This window comes from Mesoplodon mirus (assembly GCF_964341445.2).
Source record: "Mesoplodon mirus genome assembly, chromosome: 4".
Lineage (NCBI taxonomy): Eukaryota > Metazoa > Chordata > Mammalia > Artiodactyla > Ziphiidae > Mesoplodon > Mesoplodon mirus.
The window spans coordinates 146,829,949-146,849,348 of record NC_138979.1 but is presented as its reverse complement, the minus strand read 5'-3'; the positions used below and the strand labels follow the sequence as shown (position 1 = coordinate 146,849,348).

General features: G+C 41.8%; 2 protein-coding genes across 5 annotated transcripts; both read left to right on the top strand.

Annotated features, from left to right (window-relative positions):
- The first annotated feature begins 68 nt into the window (after positions 1–68).
- On the top strand, positions 69–17,860 carry L3HYPDH (trans-L-3-hydroxyproline dehydratase). 4 transcript variants are annotated; one of them, XM_082617635.1, is made up of 7 exons: positions 69–690; positions 3,443–3,612; positions 6,476–6,598; positions 6,847–7,011; positions 11,758–11,821; positions 13,452–13,507; positions 17,602–17,860. In XM_082617635.1, the coding sequence occupies exons 1-7, from the start codon at positions 183–185 to the stop codon at positions 17,710–17,712; spliced, it is 1,197 nt and encodes a 398-aa protein (XP_082473761.1). In that variant the 5' UTR covers positions 69–182; the 3' UTR covers positions 17,713–17,860. The 4 variants fall into 4 exon arrangements, with proteins under 4 accessions (XP_082473761.1, XP_082473763.1, XP_082473762.1 ...); XM_082617637.1 differs by having other exon boundaries at positions 6,847–6,984; positions 17,602–17,859; XM_082617636.1 differs by lacking the exon at positions 17,602–17,860 and adding an exon at positions 14,749–16,392.
- Positions 17,861–17,915: 55 nt separating this feature from the next.
- On the top strand, positions 17,916–18,465 carry GPR135 (G protein-coupled receptor 135; the record flags this gene model as incomplete). Its single annotated transcript, XM_082618783.1, has 1 exon — positions 17,916–18,465. Exon 1 carries the CDS (start codon positions 18,103–18,105, stop codon positions 18,463–18,465), a length of 363 nt encoding a protein of 120 aa, XP_082474909.1. The 5' UTR covers positions 17,916–18,102.
- Positions 18,466–19,400: the final 935 nt, after the last annotated feature.

Here is a 19,400-nt window from a genome sequence, read left to right as displayed (position 1 = left end):
CCTGGTAACCCGGGCGACCGCTCCGAAGCCCCGCCCCGCCTCGGGCTTCCGGGTCTCGGCTCGAAGGCCCCGCCCTTCAGGTGGCGCTGCGGCCTGGCCCTCTGGCGGAGAGGAGGTGGTTAGACCTGCGGCTGGAACCGCGAGCGGCCGGGCAGTGGTCGATTCCCATCTGGACGCAGACGATGGCGAGCCCGCCGGCTGTGCCCCCGCTGCCTCCGCACGACCCGAGGACGCCGGCTCTGTCGGTGGTGGACATGCACACGGGCGGCGAGCCCCTGCGCATCGTGCTGGCTGGGTGTCCGGAGGTGGTCGGCCCCACGCTGCTGGCCAAGCAACGCTACATGCGCCAGCACCTCGACCACGTGCGGCGACGGCTCATGTTCGAGCCCCGGGGGCACCGGGACATGTACGGGGCTGTGCTGGTGCCGAGCGAGCTGCCTGACGCGCACCTGGGCGTCCTGTTCCTGCACAACGAGGGCTACAGTTCCATGTGCGGCCACGCGGTGCTGGCTCTGGGCCGGTTCGCGCTCGACTTCGGGCTGGTGCCAGCGCCCCCCGCCGGCGCCCGCGAGGCCCTGGTCAACATCCACTGCCCGTGCGGGCTGGTGGCCGCCTTCGTGGAGTGCGAGGGCGGCCGCAGTGGCGGCCCGGTGCGCTTCCACAGCGTCCCGGCCTTCGCGCTGGCCACAGGTAACCGGCGGGACCCTTCCGGCCCTGCAGCCCAGGACCCAACTAATTACACTGTCTCGCTGGGCTGGAACCCACGCAGCGCAACTAACCCACCCCACAAAGCCTTTACAATCAGTAAAAAGGTAATTCTAAATAACTGCAAGTGTGTGTCAGCACCTTGCCCTTGCGAATTTGTATGGTGCATGCAATTTGATTACCCCGCAGATCTATCCGTCTGTGGCTTGGGGAGAGTCTTGAGGGGTACAGAATTCCGTGCTTCCCATACTCAGCGCCTCATTCTCCACTCGTCAGGCATTCCTAGAGATTTCACAGTTGGATAAGGCAAGGTCCACTAGGGTCAAGGGAAGTGCAAAGAACCGGGGCTCCAAGCTGGCTCAGAATATGATTGCTAGACACATTATTACACCCTGACAAGTTAGTAAACACGTTACTAAAAGTCATCTGTAAAAATTGCCTTCCCCAGTTCTTGGGGGAAGAATTAAATATTTTCGAGAAGATACAGATGTTGCCGGTCTAATTCTTTAAGAACAGGTACAGACATTGCCTGGGTCCAAATCCTGACACCCCCTTAAATCTATGCAAACTTAGTCAAATTACTGACCCCCTCCGTGTCCATTGTATCTTCATTTGTTATCTCATTGAGGTTTTTTTGAGGATTTAATGAGAGTATGCAAGGTAGTTAGAATTTTTAAAAAACATCTTCCTAGACATAGAAAGACTGCAGAATATATAGGGTTGCTAGTTATAGTTCTCGAGGTGTGCAGAGCCTTTAAAAGGCTTTGGTGGGTTCTCTAGTACAGAGCCTGTATGTCATGTAAAACAGTGTGTAACTATTCATCCTTACAAAGAGGGAGATTGCTACAAATTCCATCAGCGAAGGCTGAATTCTATCAAGATGCTTTAGTAGTCTGACTGGAAGTGAGCTGGGAGCTAATTTAGTCAATCCAGCAATAGGGTTATCGTTCCTTCAAAGTCTTCCAGCCTTGCAAATCATTCTGTTAATTTGATCTTGATCCTCCTCTGGATTTGGGTTCCAGTTTAGCCTGATTATAAATGTTATGAATGATGCAGTAATAGCCCAGGTGTTTGAGAGTCTTAGAATACCTCAGGCAGCTGAAACACACAAGTTGATAAAGAATGCCACTGGGCAAACTGATGCCAGTTTCCCAGAAAGAATTGGTGTCACGACCGGATTGGGAGGGAACTTGAGGGAGACAGGAATTTATGTTAGGATTGCATCTTTAAAAACCTCAGCAGTTAACTAGCTTGGCTACCTGATTTCCCCTTAGGCCACCCCAGCAGCAGATTAGAAGCACTCTAGATTTTGTGGGAAATGACAGCTGGCAGCAGGATTACCAACTACGTACATCATAGTTTGGGGTTGGTTAGGGCAGGGGCAGCCAACCCCACAAGCACAGTAGTTCCTGAAAGCATCACTGTGTGACCATGATATAATCAGTGGGCATTAATGGTCACTTTGAGCCATTAAGAAAATGAAATCCTTAAACTCTCTACTTTGAAAATTGCGTAAAAGGCAGATGGATAGTGTCCAAGATCACGGCTCTGCCCCTCCCCATCTCTGTGACCTTGTGGAAGGGATTCCATGCCTCAATGTCATCTATAAAGTGAGGATGACAACAGTCCCTACCTCAGGATTGCTGAGTTCATCTCCACTCCACCCAGCTAAAATGAAGACTCTTTAGTTTTATTCACTGTATTTAAGTGCTAGAACAGTACACAGTCAATGAATATTGTGTGAATAAATGAAATTCAGAGAAGAATATGCTGATTGGCAAATGTAAACATCTGTCCTCTTAAGAGCCCTATTCCAGTTGGAAGTTAAACTTTTGGCTTTAATATTAAAATTTATTGTATTCCTAATCTGTGCCCACTATTCCCCACACGTTATCACATGGAATTCTCAAAACAATCCCTTTAGGATGGAAACAGCAATTCCATTTTATGCATGAGGACTTCAAAGCCACACTTAGCTTTCCCCATTCTGGCCGTCCCACATTTCCATCTATTTCCTGAGTCTCCTTTCATTAAACCTGCTTTTCATGTTGCATAAGCATCAAGATAAAGACATTTTTGATTCACTTTTGCTCTTAAGTTCCACAGGTGTGTTTTACTCCTTTGATTATAAACTTGCTCTGTTTTGACACATCACGTGTTAAAAGGGTCCTGTGGTTCTACTCTAACTGGTAGCCCCCTGGTATCTTTGTATGACTCACTGTGCAAACTCAGGAATACAAGAACTATTTTATTTTTCACAACTTAATTTCTGAATTTGAGACCCCTCTCTGCCCTGTTGGTTGACTTAGCCTCATCCTTCCACAGGCTGGCCCCTTTTTTGATATCTGCATGAGAGGCACCTACATTTTCCTTCATAGTTTTCACACATTCATGTCCCAGAATTTCCTCTCTCTCTGCCTCTATGATGTTTTCTAAAAAAGATCTTCAGAATAGTTAACAAAATATGTATGTATGATTTAGGAAAAACATGGCATTCATGTTCTAAAACTTATACAAACCTCATTAACTTAAAAATAGAAAGATGTACTGAGCTAAAGGTCTATTATTAATTATGTGATGCATACTCATTTTGAAAATGGATTTTTGCTCCATTCCTTTTTATGATAGGAAAAAATACCCCCACCCCAACCCCCAGAAATACACATATATTTAAAATGCTGTGAATTTTATTGCTGAAATACTAAAACAAACTTATTTTCAAACATATCTTTTTTAGATTTCCTAGTGGATGTTCCCGGTCCTGGAAAGGTGGTGGTGGACATTGCATATGGTGGCGCATTTTATGCGTTTGTTAGTGCTGAAAAGTTAGGACTTGATGTTTGTTCCGCAAAGACAAGGGACCTCATGGATGCAGCAAGTGCAGTGACAGAAGCAGTGAAAGCTCAGGTCAGTACAGATGCTGCTATCATAGCAGATACCCTCCTCTGTGACATGGAGGGAATATAGATGACATGTCTATACAGAAAATTAAATACCTCTGAGTTCAAATTATCAGTAGTACTAAGAATAGGGTACTGGTTATAATCTTAGACTCTAGAGCAAGACTACCTGGGAGTTGTAGTTTTGCTACTTGTAGCTTTTATAACCTTGAACAAGTTACATAACTTCCATGTGCCTCAGTTTTCCTAGCTGTAAATGGAAATTATGAAATACCTGCTTCATAGGGAGTTGTAAGAATAAGTCAATATGTGTAAAGGACTTAAAATAGTGCCTAGCCATAGTAAATGTTCAATAAATGATAACTATTATTAACTTTAATAATACATAATAATAATATAATTTGTGGTTACTTAAACATAGAAAATGTATTATATAATATTCCACTAATTTGAAATGCTTTGATATATGTGGTCATTCTGCAAACCTTGAAAATAATGAATGTAAAATATAGCTTACAAAATAGATTTCATTAAATCTGATCAGACTTTCTCTTTTTTTTTTTTTTTTTTTTTTTTTTAAATACACAACCTGGCTTTTTTTTTTTTTTAATTTTATTTTATTTATTTATGTATTTTTGGCTGTGTTGTGTCTTCGTTTCTGTGCGGGGGCTTTCTCTAGTTGCGGCAAGTGGGGGCCCCTCTTCATCGCAGTGCGCGGGCCTCTCAATGTCGCGGCCTCTCTTGTTGCGGAGCACAGGCTCCAGACGCGCAGGCTCAGTAGTTGTGGCTCACGGGCCTAGTTGCTCCGCGGCATGTGGGATCATCCCAGACCAGGGCTCGAACCCGTGTCCCCTGCATTGGCAGGCAGATTCTCAACCACTGCGCCACCAGGGAAGCCCCAGACTTTCTCTTATTTCACAGAGAACATTAATTCCTAGTTAGTGAATTTTTCCTATATTGCTAAGAATTTACTTAAATAACCACTCAAGTAACTCTAGTTTGGCTTGGGAAAACTATTGTTATAAAATCAGTTTAGATAATAAGTAATTCTAGAATAGTCTTTCCTTTCTAGCACAAGTGTGCCTTTTTACATAATTGGGACCTATATATAAAACTCAATTTTACCTAATTGGGATCTATATATAAAACTCATATACATATTTAAATGTTTTAGCATATGAGAATTTATCATTCTAAGTAAAAAATAACTTAGGAAAGATAGAATCTAATATACTTCTACTAATTATTTATGGGCCTATTTAACATATCTGAGGCTTTATTTTAACATAATAACTTAAATAACAAAATGAATATATACCATATCCCTGTTCTAAATTATCATTTTTCCAGGACTGTCAATACCAATAGGTAGAATTATTTTATCATAGTAACTTCTGAAACTCTGAATTCACATCCATTTTCTGTTCCAGTAAGGAGACAGCTAATAGTTTAACAATTTGACACAAAATAATTTGACCTTATTTTTAATAAAATCAAGAGAAAAAGGCATTGTTTTCTTAATAAAAGGAGTAATTTTGAAGTTCTCAAAGCTAGAACTTCTCACCAAGGTGGCAAGGGGTAGACTTTGAGGGAGGAAGGATTCTGAAAAAAATGTGAGTAGTTCTGTCAGTGATGAAGCAGGCAGTAGGACTACTTTGTGAACCGCTGATTATTCATACTGCTAATGCAGATTTAGGCAAAGGCCATTTGCCCAGGGGGGAGGGAGCTAAAGTAAATATAAAATAAATTCATCTTTGTCCTTTTAGCAAACATTTACCAAGGACTTATTGTATGTCGGACACCATGCTAGATGCTGGAGACCCAGAGGAAGAACAAACCCCACGACCTTCAAGGAGCTCAGTCTAGTGGGGGAAGCATCCCTGTGGGCAGTGTGATGTACTGGTGCTATTGTGGAGGTGGGGCATAGGGGCTTTAAGAGGTCAGAGAACAGAGATCCAATATACGGGCCTCTTTAACTGGGTTTTAGATGGACTCTTTGGATTTTAAGAATCCAAATCTCTTCAGCTGCTTTAAATGACAGGTAAGTGGTATTGGACTATACTAACTGTAAGGATACAATGGAAGTAAGGTTATAGTAATCTCAGCCAAGCTACCAGGCATTACAGGAATCCAGAAGTTAAACAACCAGACCTCCCAAGTTCAGGAAGCATTGCACATTTGGACCTGACCAAGCTTTACCACTGACGTGACCTAGCTACCCTGCCAGTGCTTGCTTCTCTCTGTGTGTACCTGCTGCTTTTTATGATACTGACTTCATCCTTTATAAGTCTTTTTTTACCCATCCAATTGTTTCTCTTACCTAATAACTTCTGCATCCTTATACTTTTTGCTTGCTCATGGCCTCTGACAGTTCTTGTATCTATCAGTGGTATTAATTTCAGCTCTAGATACTCATTGCTTGCTTTTTCAACATTATCCCCTTCAAGTTCCTGAGGGTGAGAGTAGGATTGCCTTAGCTCCTCCTGCTTGAGCAGCCATGGCTGGCCTGTGAATTGACCATCCTGGGGTCAATGCTGGGGTCAGTGGTTCAAAGAGTATGTGTTTTGGCAGGTATGTGTATAAAATAGGACTGTTCCTTTAGTAGAGGCTATGTGCAGGCTGACTTCCTTAGAAAGGGCTCAAAGTATAAGAATCATAACTTCCAACAAAACTATCTTTATTCATCTAGAGAAAGACATAATTTCTAGTATTTAGTGCTGTGACCCCAAAAATATTTTTTAAATGATAAAGATGGAAAAATTATGTCTAAGAGTACCCCTGTCTAAGAGTACCCCATATATGTTATTTAAAAGATAAGTTTGAATGAAAATATTTATGTTATGTGTGGTTGACAATTATTTTATTTACAGTTTAAAATTAATCATCCTGACAGCGAAGACCTTGCCTTTCTATATGGAACTATATTAACAGATGGAAAAGACGCTTATAGTGAGGAACCAACCACCAACATCTGTGTGTTTGCAGATGAACAGGTATTAAAACTGGAATTTTTATTTTTATTTTTATTTATTTTTATTTTTATTTTTTTCTTGGCTGTGCTGCACAGCTTGTGGGATCTTAGTTCCCTGACCAGGGATTGAACCCTGGCCCCCGCAGTGAAAGCTCAGAGTCCTAACCACTGGACCGCCAGGGAATTCCAAACTGGAACTTTTAGGCACACAGCCAGGTAATATGGAACTAGAACACTGTGAACATCTCATCTTCATTTATTCTGCAACAGGTTGACAGAAGTCCTACCGGCTCAGGAGTGACAGCCCGAATTGCTCTGCAGTATCACAAAGGGCTTCTAGAACTGAACCAGACCAGAGCCTTTAAAAGCAGTGCAACCGGCTCAGTATTCACAGGGAAGGCTGTGAGGGTGAGTGGCACCCTTAGCTTCTCATTTGTAAGTATGTTACTTTTGAGACTGTGGAGACCTAAGGTGGGTGTTAGATAAGTTTCTTCACTTAGCTCTTAGAAGAGAATTTTAAGACAGGCCTGAAAAAACTTCCGTTCAGCTAGGATATTGGTTTTCAAAGTGTGGAAAGGACCTTTGGGTCCTATCCATGGGTCCACAAAATCAAAGATATGTTCATAATAATACTGAGACGTTGCTTCCTTTTCACTTTCATTCTCTCACAAATGTACAGTGGAGTTCTCCCGGAGCTACGTGATGGGTGATATCCCAGCTGATTGAATGCAGAAACAAATACGAGAATCTAGCTGCCTTTTGTTATGCCAGACATTAAAGAGATTTGCAAAAATGTAAAAAATGCCATATTTCTCATTAATTTTTTTTGTTTTGGCAGATATAGTTATTTTCACAAAAATTCGTTGTTTATGACAAAATGTAATTGGTTTATTATTTTTAAATGCATTAATGAACAAATATCTTTATTTTTTTTGAATTTTAGAATTTTATTTACTGTTTTTATACAGCAGGTTCTTAACAAATATCTTTAATTCCCAATATAGCAAATATTAATTGATATAACTGAAATAAACAAAAACTCTTTGTGGTCCTAAAATCTTTTAAAATTAAAGCATAGTTGATTTAAAATATTGTGTTAGTTTCAGGTATACAACATAGTGTTTCAGTATTTTTGCAGATTATATTCCATGGTAGGTTATTATGAGATGTTGGGTATAATTCCCTGTGCTATACAGTATATCCTTGTTGCTTATCTATTCTATAGATAGTAGTTTGTATCTGTTAATCCCATACCCCTAATTTGTCCCTACTCTCTTTCCTTTCCCCTTTGGTAAGCACAAGTTTGTTTTCTATATCTGTGAGTATGTTTCTGTTTTGCATATACATTTATTTGTATTATTTTTTAGATTCTACAAATAAGTGATATCATATAGTATTTGTGTTTCTCTGTCTGACTTTCACTAAGCACAATATTCTCTCCATCCACATTAATAATAATAATGGCATCCATAATAATGGCATTATTTCACTGTTTTTTATGGCTGAGTAATATTCCAGTGTCTGTGTGTGTGTGTGTACCACATCTTTTTAATCCAATCATCTGTTGATGTACACTTGGGTTGCTTTCCCGTCTTGGCTCTTGTAAATAGTGCTACTATGAACATTGGGGTGCATGCATGTTTTTGCATTAGTGTTTTCATTTTTTCAGATATATACCCAGGAGTAGAATTGCTGGATCATATGATAGTTCTATTTTTAATTTTTTGAGGAACCTCCATATTGTCTTCCATAGTGGCTGCACCAATTTACATCCCTACCAACAGTATAGGAGGGTTCCCTTTTCTCCACATCCTCACCAACATTTGTTATTTGTAGACTTTTTGATGATAGCCATGTTGATTGGTGTGAGGTGGTACCTCATTGTGGTTTTGATTTGCATTTCTCTAACGATTTCATGTGCCTGTTAGCCATTTGTATGTCTTCTTTGGAAAAATGTCTATTCAAGTCTTCTGCCCATTTTTTTTAAAGATTTTTTGATGTGGATCATTTTTTAAGTCTTTATTGAGTTTTTTACAATATTGTTTCTGTTTTATGTTTTGGTTTATTGGCCCTGAGGCATGTGGGATCTTAGCTCCCCGACCAGGGATCAATCCCACACCCCCTGCATTGGAAGGCAAAGTCTTAATCACTGGACAACCAGGGAAGTCCCTTCTGCCCATTTTTTGATTGGATTGTTTGGTTTTTTTGATATTGAATTGTATGAGCTTGTACATTTTGGAAATTAAGCCCTTGTTGGTCACATCATTTGCAAGTATTTTCTCCCATTCCATAGGTTGTCTATTTGTTTTATTGGTGGTTTCCTTTGCTATGCAAAAGCCTTTACGTTTAATTAGGCCCCATTTGTTTATTTTTGCTTTTATTTCTTTTGCCTTAGGAGACAGATCCAAGCAAATATTGCTACTACTTATGTCAAAGAGTGCCTATGTTCTCTTCTTCCAGATTTCCCAGCACTACTTATTGAAGAGACTGTCTTTTCTCCATTGTATATTCTTGCCTCCTTTGTCGTTTAATGACTATAGGTGTGTGGCTTTGTTTCTGGGCTCTCTATTCTGTTCCATTGATTTATTTGTCTATTTTTCTGCCAATACCATGCTGTTTTGATTACTATAGCTTCGTAGTATAGTCCAAAGTCTGGGAGGGTTATACCTCCAGCTTCATTCTTTTTTCTCAGGATTGCTTTGGCAGTTTGGGGGCTTTTATGGTTCCATATATATTTTAGGATTCTTTGTTCTGGTTCTGTGAAAAATGGCCTGGGTATTTTGATAGAGGTTGCATTAAATCTGTAGATTGCTTTGGGTAGTATGGCCATTTTAATAATATTATTTCTTCCAATCCAAGAGCATGGAATATCTTTTCATTTGTTTAAATCATCTTCAGTTTCCTTCATCAGGGTTTTATAGTTTTCAGCATATAGGTCTTTCACCTCCTTGGTTAAGTTTATTCCTAGGTATTATTTTTTTGACCTGATTTTAAATGGGATTGTTTTTTACTTTCTGATATTTCATTATTGGTGTTTAGAAACGTGACCGATTTTTGTATATTAATCTTGTATCCTGCAACCTTGGTGAATTTATTTATTAGTTCTAATAGTTTTAGAGTGGAGACTTTAGGGTTCACTATATAGAGTATCATGTCATCTGCAAATAGTGACAGTTTTACCTCTTCCTTCCCAATATGGATAACTTTTATTTCTTTTTCTTGTCTGATTGCTATGGCTAGGATTTCCAATACTAGGTTAAATAGAAGTGGTGAAAGTGGGCATCCTTGTCTAGTTCCTAAATTTAGTGGGAAGGCTTTCAGCTCTTCACCATTGAGTATTATACTAGCTGTGGGTTTGTCATAAATGACCCTTATTATGTTGAGATATGTTCTCACTATACCCACTTTGATGAGAGTTATTTAATCATGAATGGATGTTGAATTTTGTTGAATGCTTTTTCTGCATCTGTTGAGATGATTATGTGGTTTTTGTCTTTCCTTTTGTTAATGTAGTATATCACATTGATCGATTTGTATATGTTGAACCATCCTTGTGACCCTGGTATAAATCCAGCTTGATTTGTATATGTTGAACCATCCTTGTGACCCTGGTATAAATCCAGTGTATGATCCTCTTTATATATTCTTGGATTTGGTTTTCTAATATTTTGTTGAGGATTTTTGCATCTATATTCATCAAAGATATTGGCCTGTAATTTTTTTTAAGTGTCTTTGTCTGGTTTTGGTATCAGAGTAATGGTGGGTGAGTGAGGTCCTCAAATCTTAGGGTATAAAGGGATCCTGAGACCAAAATGTTTGAGAACCATTAAATTAGGGTTTGGAAGTTTTTTGTTTTTATTCTATAGGAATGTTTCATTTTATATAATAAGATGTGAAAGTCCTGAAAAGTTGTGGAAAGTATTTTTGTAATGGAATCAAATTATAAATGAGCTAACAGCTAATTAATGAATTTACTCATAGTAGTAAGTAAAATCTACTGTAGTATGATTAAATTGCATCTAATAAGTGAATCTACTCACAAAGAGTCCTTTAATATAGCAGATAACTTATCCTAATGAAGACTTTTATGTCCTAATGTAGCTGTTTTTAAAGTTTGTTCTTTTCTGAATATGGAATTTGCTTTAAGTTAGGGATTCATATATAATACGCTGATCTTATGGGATACCAAACCATTTATGTTATATGCAAAAACTTGGAATACATTATCTTCAAGTCTGAGACTCAAGACAAAATAATAATCGACAACATTTATTGGGTGCTTGACTATGTGTCAGTTTCCAAGCTAAGCACTTCACATATACCGTCTCTTTTAATTCTCCCAAGAATCCTCTGAGGTCAGTAATGTTATCATCCTTTTTTCACAAGTGATAAAATGGAGAATTAGAGTTTAGATAATTTGCCATAGGTCAAACAGACAGGTAACAGAGCCAGGCTATGCATGTGGGTCCCTCTGAGCAGAGCCTGTACTGTTAACCACCATATTTTCTTGCTCTTAGGCAAACATTTGATGCAGATGGGCAGTTTCACCCACGTGAGAGTGAATTCAACTCTCAACCAGCCAGTAATGATGACTCCCAAAGCTTCATCCCTACCACGCTTACCTGTGCCTCTCTCCTGAGTCTGACACTGTCCACTAAACTCATCTCAAGATGATTGTCCCAGAGATATCTCCAACTCAACTTGTTTACAAGTTCTCCCTTCCTAAATGTGTTCTTCCTGTCTCATTCCCCATCTCAGCTAATGGTGGCGCCAGCTTCACTTCCAAGCTAGAAACTATGGTCATATTAACTCATCTCTATTCCTCACCTCCTACGTACATCAGTCCCCAGGTCTATCAATTCTGCCTCCAAAGTATCTCTATATTTTGTTCTCCATTCTCTAAAAACTGCCCTCCTGTCTCTAGATTTAATTGATGAATTAAGGTTACCTCTTAACAGATTGCTGGGTTTCTAGTCTCTCTCCTCTCCAATTTGTTCCCTACTTTACAGCTAAACTAAATCAAAAACACAAATCCAGTCACTTACCTTAAAAACCTCCCATTGCCTATATGATTAACTCTTGGGTTCTCTTTAAAATGATAAAAACTGAGAATACAACTTTTAGGCTAGATAAACTATGAGGGCAGTATCTTGATATTCTCCTATCACCTTCTTTTTTCAGGAAGTAAAATATGGTGATTTTAAAGCTGTTATAGTGGAAGTATCTGGACAAGCCCATTACACAGGTACAGCAAGCTTTATAGTAGAAGATGATGACCCATTGAGGGATGGATTTCTTCTCAAATGACTTATATGACTTTTAAGGGCTTTCTTTAAATTGTTATCATACGTAATTTCTCTCTGAATTACTTGGAAAACTGTATCCAAATTGTACATGTAAGCCAACTAACATTCTTCTTAAAATAATACACTGTGGTTAAATATAAAGTCATTATTCCTCATACTTATACATGTGTATTGGTATAAATATTGCTTATAGAATACAAAATGCAGAATACTTTTCTAATTATTAACATATCAGGTAAAATTAAAACCTTAGTTCTTGTTACTTTTAAATATTCCTCTGTGGTAATTACTATAATATTCTGTTTTAAATGCTCTTTGAATAATAGCTTCAATTGTAGCCCTCACAGCAATGAGTCTTACAAGTTCATTATTTTAGTCTTCCAGTTTTTGAGTAAAATAATGCCCTCTCTCTAAGCAGCATGCAAGGGAGACAGCTTATTATAAAGTCCTCAACACTTAGCAGTCATAAACTGGGGAGGAATGGGGTGGTCAGCTTCTTTGGGTGAGAGTTGTTGTAGCTGCTGCAGGGATGTCCTCTGTGCTGCAGAGCCCAGCTCCTATACCCGTAAACTCGTGAGAGAAGATCAAGAATCAGGCTTTTGATATATCTTTAACGCTGTTATAAAAGGGGTTGTTTATTGCATTACTGAAGTATAGGTACACAGTAGGAGTCAATCAATAAATATCTACAGTGGAGCAAGTCACATACTCTGCCAACTACATGCCAGGTAATTTAAAACATGAAGGACATGTTAACTATTGGCATTCTTGCTAGTTAATTGTGAACCTGTTAAAAAATAAAATATGATCATTATCAGTCATTATAAAATGAAGTATTAAAAATTATTCACCATATGATTTTCTCAATATTCAGTAGACTTTTTTTCTGGTGGGTGGGGGGTATTTTCTCAGTTTATTTTAGATTCATTGTTTTGACCTTAATTTGTGCTCTGAACTCTGTCAACCTTGAATCAGTAGACTCTTTTTTGAGGTAAGTAATAGTATTTTTTTTTGAGCATACAATGAAGTAATTAATTCATTTCAACTGGCTGTATCATCCAGCAAGTCTGTGTAGACCCAGTTATTAGGTCTCTGATTGAATTACCTGACCAAAAGGAAGGCTATAAAGTTAATGTTCTTGATTTCCCTATTAAATACACAAAAACTAATGTTTTCCATTCATTATCTCTTAAAATCTGTGGTAAAAAATTCACTTACCTCCAAAAAATAACACTAAATATGACCAAGAAATTTTCTACAGATCAGGGAGATTTGCTGTACTTTATTTTAATAGAAACAGAGCCACTATTTGCTCTCTAAATTTCACAAGTCACATTAATTTGAAGAAAAAAAGACACATAGATTGTTTAGAAGTTTATAGCATTTTGTAATGTGCACACACATCTCCCCTGATCTCATGAGGTACACTGTGAAATTTGATTATTATTCTATGGCTACCGAGGGTGGGGAGTATTTTATCACTGACATTCTTTAGAATTGTTAGCACATGGTGATAACAAAAATGCGGACTGACAGTCAGTTTTATTATTGTTTCAAAATTCTCTACAGACAGTGCACCCCCTGATCAACTGCACCCAGGCCGGCACTCCCTCTGCCCACCCATGGTATGCCACTGCTTTTGTCTCATTCATGAATATGAGAGAAATGCAAGCCAGAAGTGTCAACTAACTCCCTCAGGTCGCATTTAAGGCTGTCAGTCTAGGGCTTCTGACCCCAAGTCCAGTATTTTCCTGCTACACTTCCTCTGCCTCTAAGACAGGACAGCCAGAACTTGTTCTATGATAATACTTTAACAAATATGTTTCTTGAACATTGAAAACTAGATACTGCCTAAATCTTCCTAAATTGTAATCCAAACCAGAGCCAAACCCTTGCAATAATATTCATTCCTTCTGTATTTCACCGTGTCTCCCATGGAGTCAAAACCACTAGGGAAATCAACAGCTGTTCCTCTCAGCTCCAAGTGTCTAATCAGTCACTAAGCCCTGTTGATTCTACCTTCTGAATAGTGCTCACAGCTATCCCTTCCCATCCTTGCTAAGGGTCTTGTCTCATCACTAACCTCTTTCAAGCAACCTCCTTCCCCTCATTGGTTCCTTCCTCTAAGGTCTTATCGAGTATCATCATAAACAAAATGAAACAAACATCCCTTGTCCACCTTCCCTCTTCAGCCTGCTGTCTGTCGCCCCATTTCCTTCCCTTTGCAGTCAAGCTCCTAGATTCCTTACTCTCTTCTCAATGGGTACATTTTCTCATCTTCCATTTGCTACTCAACTATTGCAGTCTGGTTTCGCCCTCATTACTCATTGGAAACTATGCTTGATCTAACGGCCAGATTTAATGGTCACCCAAGGGTTTATGCAATCCATGGTGGATGCTGCTTCTTGCTTCTTGCAGGCAAGTGTGGTACATTTTAGAGCACCAGCCTCTACTCCCTTGGTGCAGAGCTCAGACACAGAGCCATCCACTGAGGTTCTCAAGACCATAGGTTAGTACTCAGGCCCCATTAGTACCCATCGGGTGCTGCAGTTGTGTGGGCCCAGGTCCATCTCCTCTTCACCATGCACTTGCAAATCTTTTTGCTCCAGGTCCTCTAGACTCCGTAAGAGTTGGGGCACCCTCCTCTTCGTCCCTCAAATTCCACAATTTCCATACCATCCCTCCTTAGGACAGTGCCTCTCATACTTCAGTGTAGGTGTGAATTACCCAGGGATCTTAGAATGCAGATTCTCATTTCCTAGGCATGGGGTGGGGCATTTCTAACAAGCACCCAGCTGATGCTGGTACTGCTGGTCGGAGGACTGCAGTTTTAACCAATCGATTTTAATTCCCTATTTGGGCCCAGGCTTTACAGGTGAGTCTCCCCTACCTGGAAACTTCTCCTCTTAGCTCCGAGACACATAAGAAGTCTGCTACCTCCCTACCTGGAGGTGAAGAATAGAGCTGACCTCATCATCTCAGCAACTTTTCTGAGAAGAGGCTGAGAAACTTACATTCTCCTCTTCTGAAAAGCAAAAGTAAAACAAAGCACCCCGAAACACAGGACAGCTGATTTCTCAGTTGGCCAAATATGCCTCATTAAATACATCACTCACCTGCTTAGCTTTTCTCCCTTTACCTGCTTCTTAATTTTTGCTACTCCCTAGCATCCCACCCATGGTTCCTTTCTCTCTTCACTCAATACTCTGTTCCTAAGTCGTCATATTCATGCCCGCGTTTTTCTCTCTTGTAGAGAGGCTGACATCTCCCAAGTCTCTAAATCCTAAGCTCCAGAGCCATACTGCAGATTCACTACTTGGTGGACAAAGCAGACTCATCTGCCCCTAGAATGTGCCCCTCCTCCCGTATTCCCTAATTTGATCAATGGTACCACCATCCATCGAGCCAGGAACTTGGGATCTATCCTTGGCTCCTTTTTCATGCCCTTTTGTCCTGTGTGTTGATGCTCTGAGGTGGATGTCTGTGGATTTGGCCGGCATCATTCCTTTTCCCTTCTTTTATCAACAACACTCTCCTTTTCCTTTGGGAAACCATCCATCGCCTTGCACATAGCCTTGATGGGGCTGCCAGACAAGGGGTACTCCAATCAGACTCTCTCCTCTAAGACCTGGGATCTTGAGAGAAATGACATAAGGTCTGAAAAATGGTTGAAGCAGACTTATTCCTATACAGCCCTAAAGAGATCACCCTCAGTTCCTTTCTGCTATCTCTACCTGTAGAGCTGCCCTGACTTCTCTTTTTCTTGGGGTTGGCTGTTAGACTATCCTTTTGAACTCCCCCTGTCCAGTAAATTCTGCTTTTGCTTAAATGAGACAATGCCCTCAATATATTGTTTATATCCAAAGACTCTAATCCATATACTGCCTCCTTCTTCACTGTAAATGCCTTAGTTCAGACTCTTTCATTTCTCCCGTGGGCTATTACAATGCCTTTTCTTTTTCTTTTTTTTTCCCTAAATCTATTTATTCATTTATTTTTATTCATCTATTTTTGGCTGCGTTGGGTCTTCACCGCCGCACGCGGGCTTTCTCTAGCTGCGAGGAGTGGGGGCCACTCTTCGTTGTGGTGTGCAGGCTTCTCATTGCGGTGGCTTCTCTGTGGCAGAGCACAGGCTCTAGGCGCACAGGCCTCAGCAGTTGTGGCACGCGGGCTTAGCAGCTGTGGCTCGCGGGCTCCAGAGCACAGCCTCAGTAGTTGTGGTGCACAGGCTTAGTTGCTCCACAGCATGTGGGATCCTCCTGGACCAGGGCTCGAACCTGCGTCCCCTGCAATGGCAGGTGGACTCCCAACCACTGCGCCACCAGGGAAGTCCCACAATGCCTTTTCTTAACTGGTCTCTCAGTTGCCAGATTCTCTTCCTACAGTCCTTATATTTTTAAACAACATTTATGACGTTGTAATATATTTGTGTTTGCCTAAAACTGTAAGGTCTTTGGGCTAGGACCCTTATTTGTTGTTTCTGAAAACCTAAATAAACTAATCTGTTATATATTTTTGGCTTAGTTCAGTGGTTTTCAGCTGAGGTTGGTCCCCCTCTCCCCCTGAACATTTGGCAATGTCTGAAGACATTTTTAGTTGTCACTACTGCCATCTCGTGGGTAGAGGCTAGGGTTACTGTTAAACATCCTACAGTGCCTAGGATAGCCTCCACAACAGAGAATTACCTGGCTCAAAATGTCAATAATGCTGAGACCGAGAAACCCAGTCTTATTTTACCACCTTAAATGAACTTTACTTATACTGTAAGTTTCCAGTAGTATATTTTTCCTCACTAAAATAAGTGCCCAAAACACTACTATTGTTGATTCTAAGACCTGAAAGTATATTAGTCATTCTTGAGATCAGTGTTTCTCAAACGAGCATCAGAATCACTTGCAGGGCTCGTGGCTGGGCTCCATCCCCAGAGTTTCAGATTCAGTAGATTTGGGGTGTGGCCTGGGAATCTGCATTTCTAACAAGTTCCTAGGTCATGCTGATGCTGCTGGTCCAGGGTCCACACTTTGTAGACCACTGCTTTAGAGAACCTAAGGGTTTATCACAGTTTCCCTCATTAGAGGCCATGCCCAGAAACTTGAGATGCAGTTTCCCTGGGAAGGCTGGCCCTTCCTGAACCTGTATCTTCCCGCCAGATACCTGGAGCTGCATCTGTGGCGACTGCTTGGCTGGCAGCACCTTAAACTCAAAACATACCACATTCCAGAGAACTGATGAAGGCTGCCAGCAGGGCAAGGAACCAGTGACTCTCCCCTCTTCCCTGACACGTGTTGAGAGAGTAATGGTCCTGGGGTCCAGGTCCTTGAAAACAAGGTGACATCCTGCCTCCAGGATCCATATTCTAGCTCCTCAAAGCACCTGTATCAGAATCACCTTTGGGGTTTAGATTCATGGGCCCATCCTCAGTACTCCTGGGAGTCAGCCAGCCAATGTGCATTTTAATAAGCTTACTACATCAGTGGTTCTCAAAGTTTGGTCCTTGGACCAGCAATATCATCACCACCCAGCAACTTGTTAGAAATGCATATTCTCGGACAAGACCCCAGATCTACTGAATCTGAATATCTGGGGTTGGGCCCAGTCAACTGTGTTTTAACAAGCCCTAGGTGATTCTGTTGCATGCTCAAGTTTGAGAACACCTGGCTTAAGTTTTTCTGCTCCCTCAGGTTTAAGATCTCCGAATTTCGATTGTTTTCCACTTCAGGTTCTAGATTCCTTTCGTACCTGTAGATGCCAGAAACACCCACAGGAAGCAAAGCAAACCCCCCCTCGCCCCCCGCCTCTCTGTAGGACATGTGTATCCAAGAGAGCTTGAGAGTGAACCCTTGTTGAATTTGGCCATCTGTGTGAGGACCAGTCCCGCTTTATCTGATCAGGCTGGGCAGTGGTCCCTGAGGAGGTCGACCTGGCACTCTCTGAAGCCCACCTCCCTGGCCGCATAACCTCGGGGAGAGGTGACATCCTGGACCGGCTTTTCTGAGGGTACTCGGCCGGCGTCCCGCCCCGCGCTCTCGCGTAAACACGCGGTTCCCTTGGCAACGCCTGGAACGCACGTCAAAAGCTCCGCGGGTCGCGGGCTACGGTCAACCCTCCGGCCGAGCGCAACTCCAGGCAGAGGCCCCTGACCCCGGCCCCGAGCCACCTCGGGCTTGCGGCCGCCTCCCCCGGTGCGGGATGAGCAGACCCGCGGCCGCCGCGGGGCCCCATGGAGAAGCAGCCGCCGCCGCCGGTGCGCCCAACAGTGAGCACAACCTTGTCGGGCAGCCCACGCCCCGGCGCCCCCTCCGCGGCCGGCACGCCTGGCCGGACTTCCTCTGCGGCGGCGACGGCGGCGGCCGTGCTCTCTTTCAGCACCGCGTCGGCCGCGGCGCTGGGGAACCAGAGCGGCGGGAGCGGGGGCGACAGCACTGGCGCCTCGGCTGGCGGCGGCCTCGGCGGGCACGGCGCGGCGGGGAGGCCACCGCTGGGCCCCGCGGCGGCGCCGCTGCTATCTCAGGGGGCGGCGGTGGAGGCCCAGACGCTCGTCCTCCTGCTCATCTTCCTGCTGTCTAGCCCGAAACCGCTATAGCAACCACCTGGGGGCCTGTAGCAGGATGTCCTCTTCCAACCCGACCAGCGTGGTGGGAGGGGACGACGTGGCCATGTGGGCTCGCAAAAATCCAGTTGTGCTTTTCTGCCCGGAGGGGCCACCAGATCCTGCGACAGCAGCAGCTAAACAGCCTAAATCTGAAGCCGGGGATACCAGCCTCCAAGAAGGGTTGGGATGCACAGCTTGTGAAGGCAAATTTCCACCCGCTTCGATGAACAATACAGGATTCCGGGGAGAATCGTGTGTTTCATAAAGCCAAACATTTACAAAAGAGGCAGAGGGGGAGGCTTACCACTTCCCCCAAACAACATACAAGACAGTGTCCTTTCCTTCAGAAGTGCGGAAAGGAATGTAAAGTGCAAAACTTAAAACGATGTTTAACCACACAACCAAGCATTGTGAACTGTAAGTGCCAAAAATGACAAAAATAAAATTCACAATTACTGAAAATCTCATATTACAGGAATCACACTGTGAAACAAACAAAAAAATTCATTGAATGCAACTGGTTCATATACATGGACTTTCAGGAAAGAATGAAGACCTTAAGAATTGCTCGAAGGCCCCTCTAAATCACCAGCATTCAGCAGAACTTCAGATTTCTAGAACTTGCACCTCTGACACATGCCTTGGGTGCTTAGGTTAGAAGTCGAAAATTTTTATCCTTACATACTTTGGTGCATTTCCTCCCCACCCCACCCCCATAATCTTTGTGAGAAATTTTAAATTCATATTCCATTTAAAACTTTTAGGATTTTGAAAAAATGGTTTATTACTAAAAGTGGTTTATTACTATAAAATCCAACCATTTGAGGGGCAAAGAGAAGTATGAACATAAAGAAATGTGGCTATTTTTAAAAGTATTTCAAGATTATACTTAGAAATTAATGTCCCCCATCTAACCCCCAAAATTA

Bases quoted from the DNA above. Each gene is read 5' to 3' on its own strand.
- L3HYPDH (XM_082617635.1), top strand. From the start codon at position 183: ATGGCGAGCCCGCCGGCTGTGCCCCCGCTGCCTCCGCACGACCCGAGG. The intron at 3,613-6,475 runs GTCAGTACAGAT...TTTTATTTACAG, and splicing joins CAGAAGCAGTGAAAGCTCAG to TTTAAAATTAATCATCCTGA. The intron at 11,822-13,451 runs GTACAGCAAGCT...AATTCTCTACAG, and splicing joins TGGACAAGCCCATTACACAG to ACAGTGCACCCCCTGATCAA.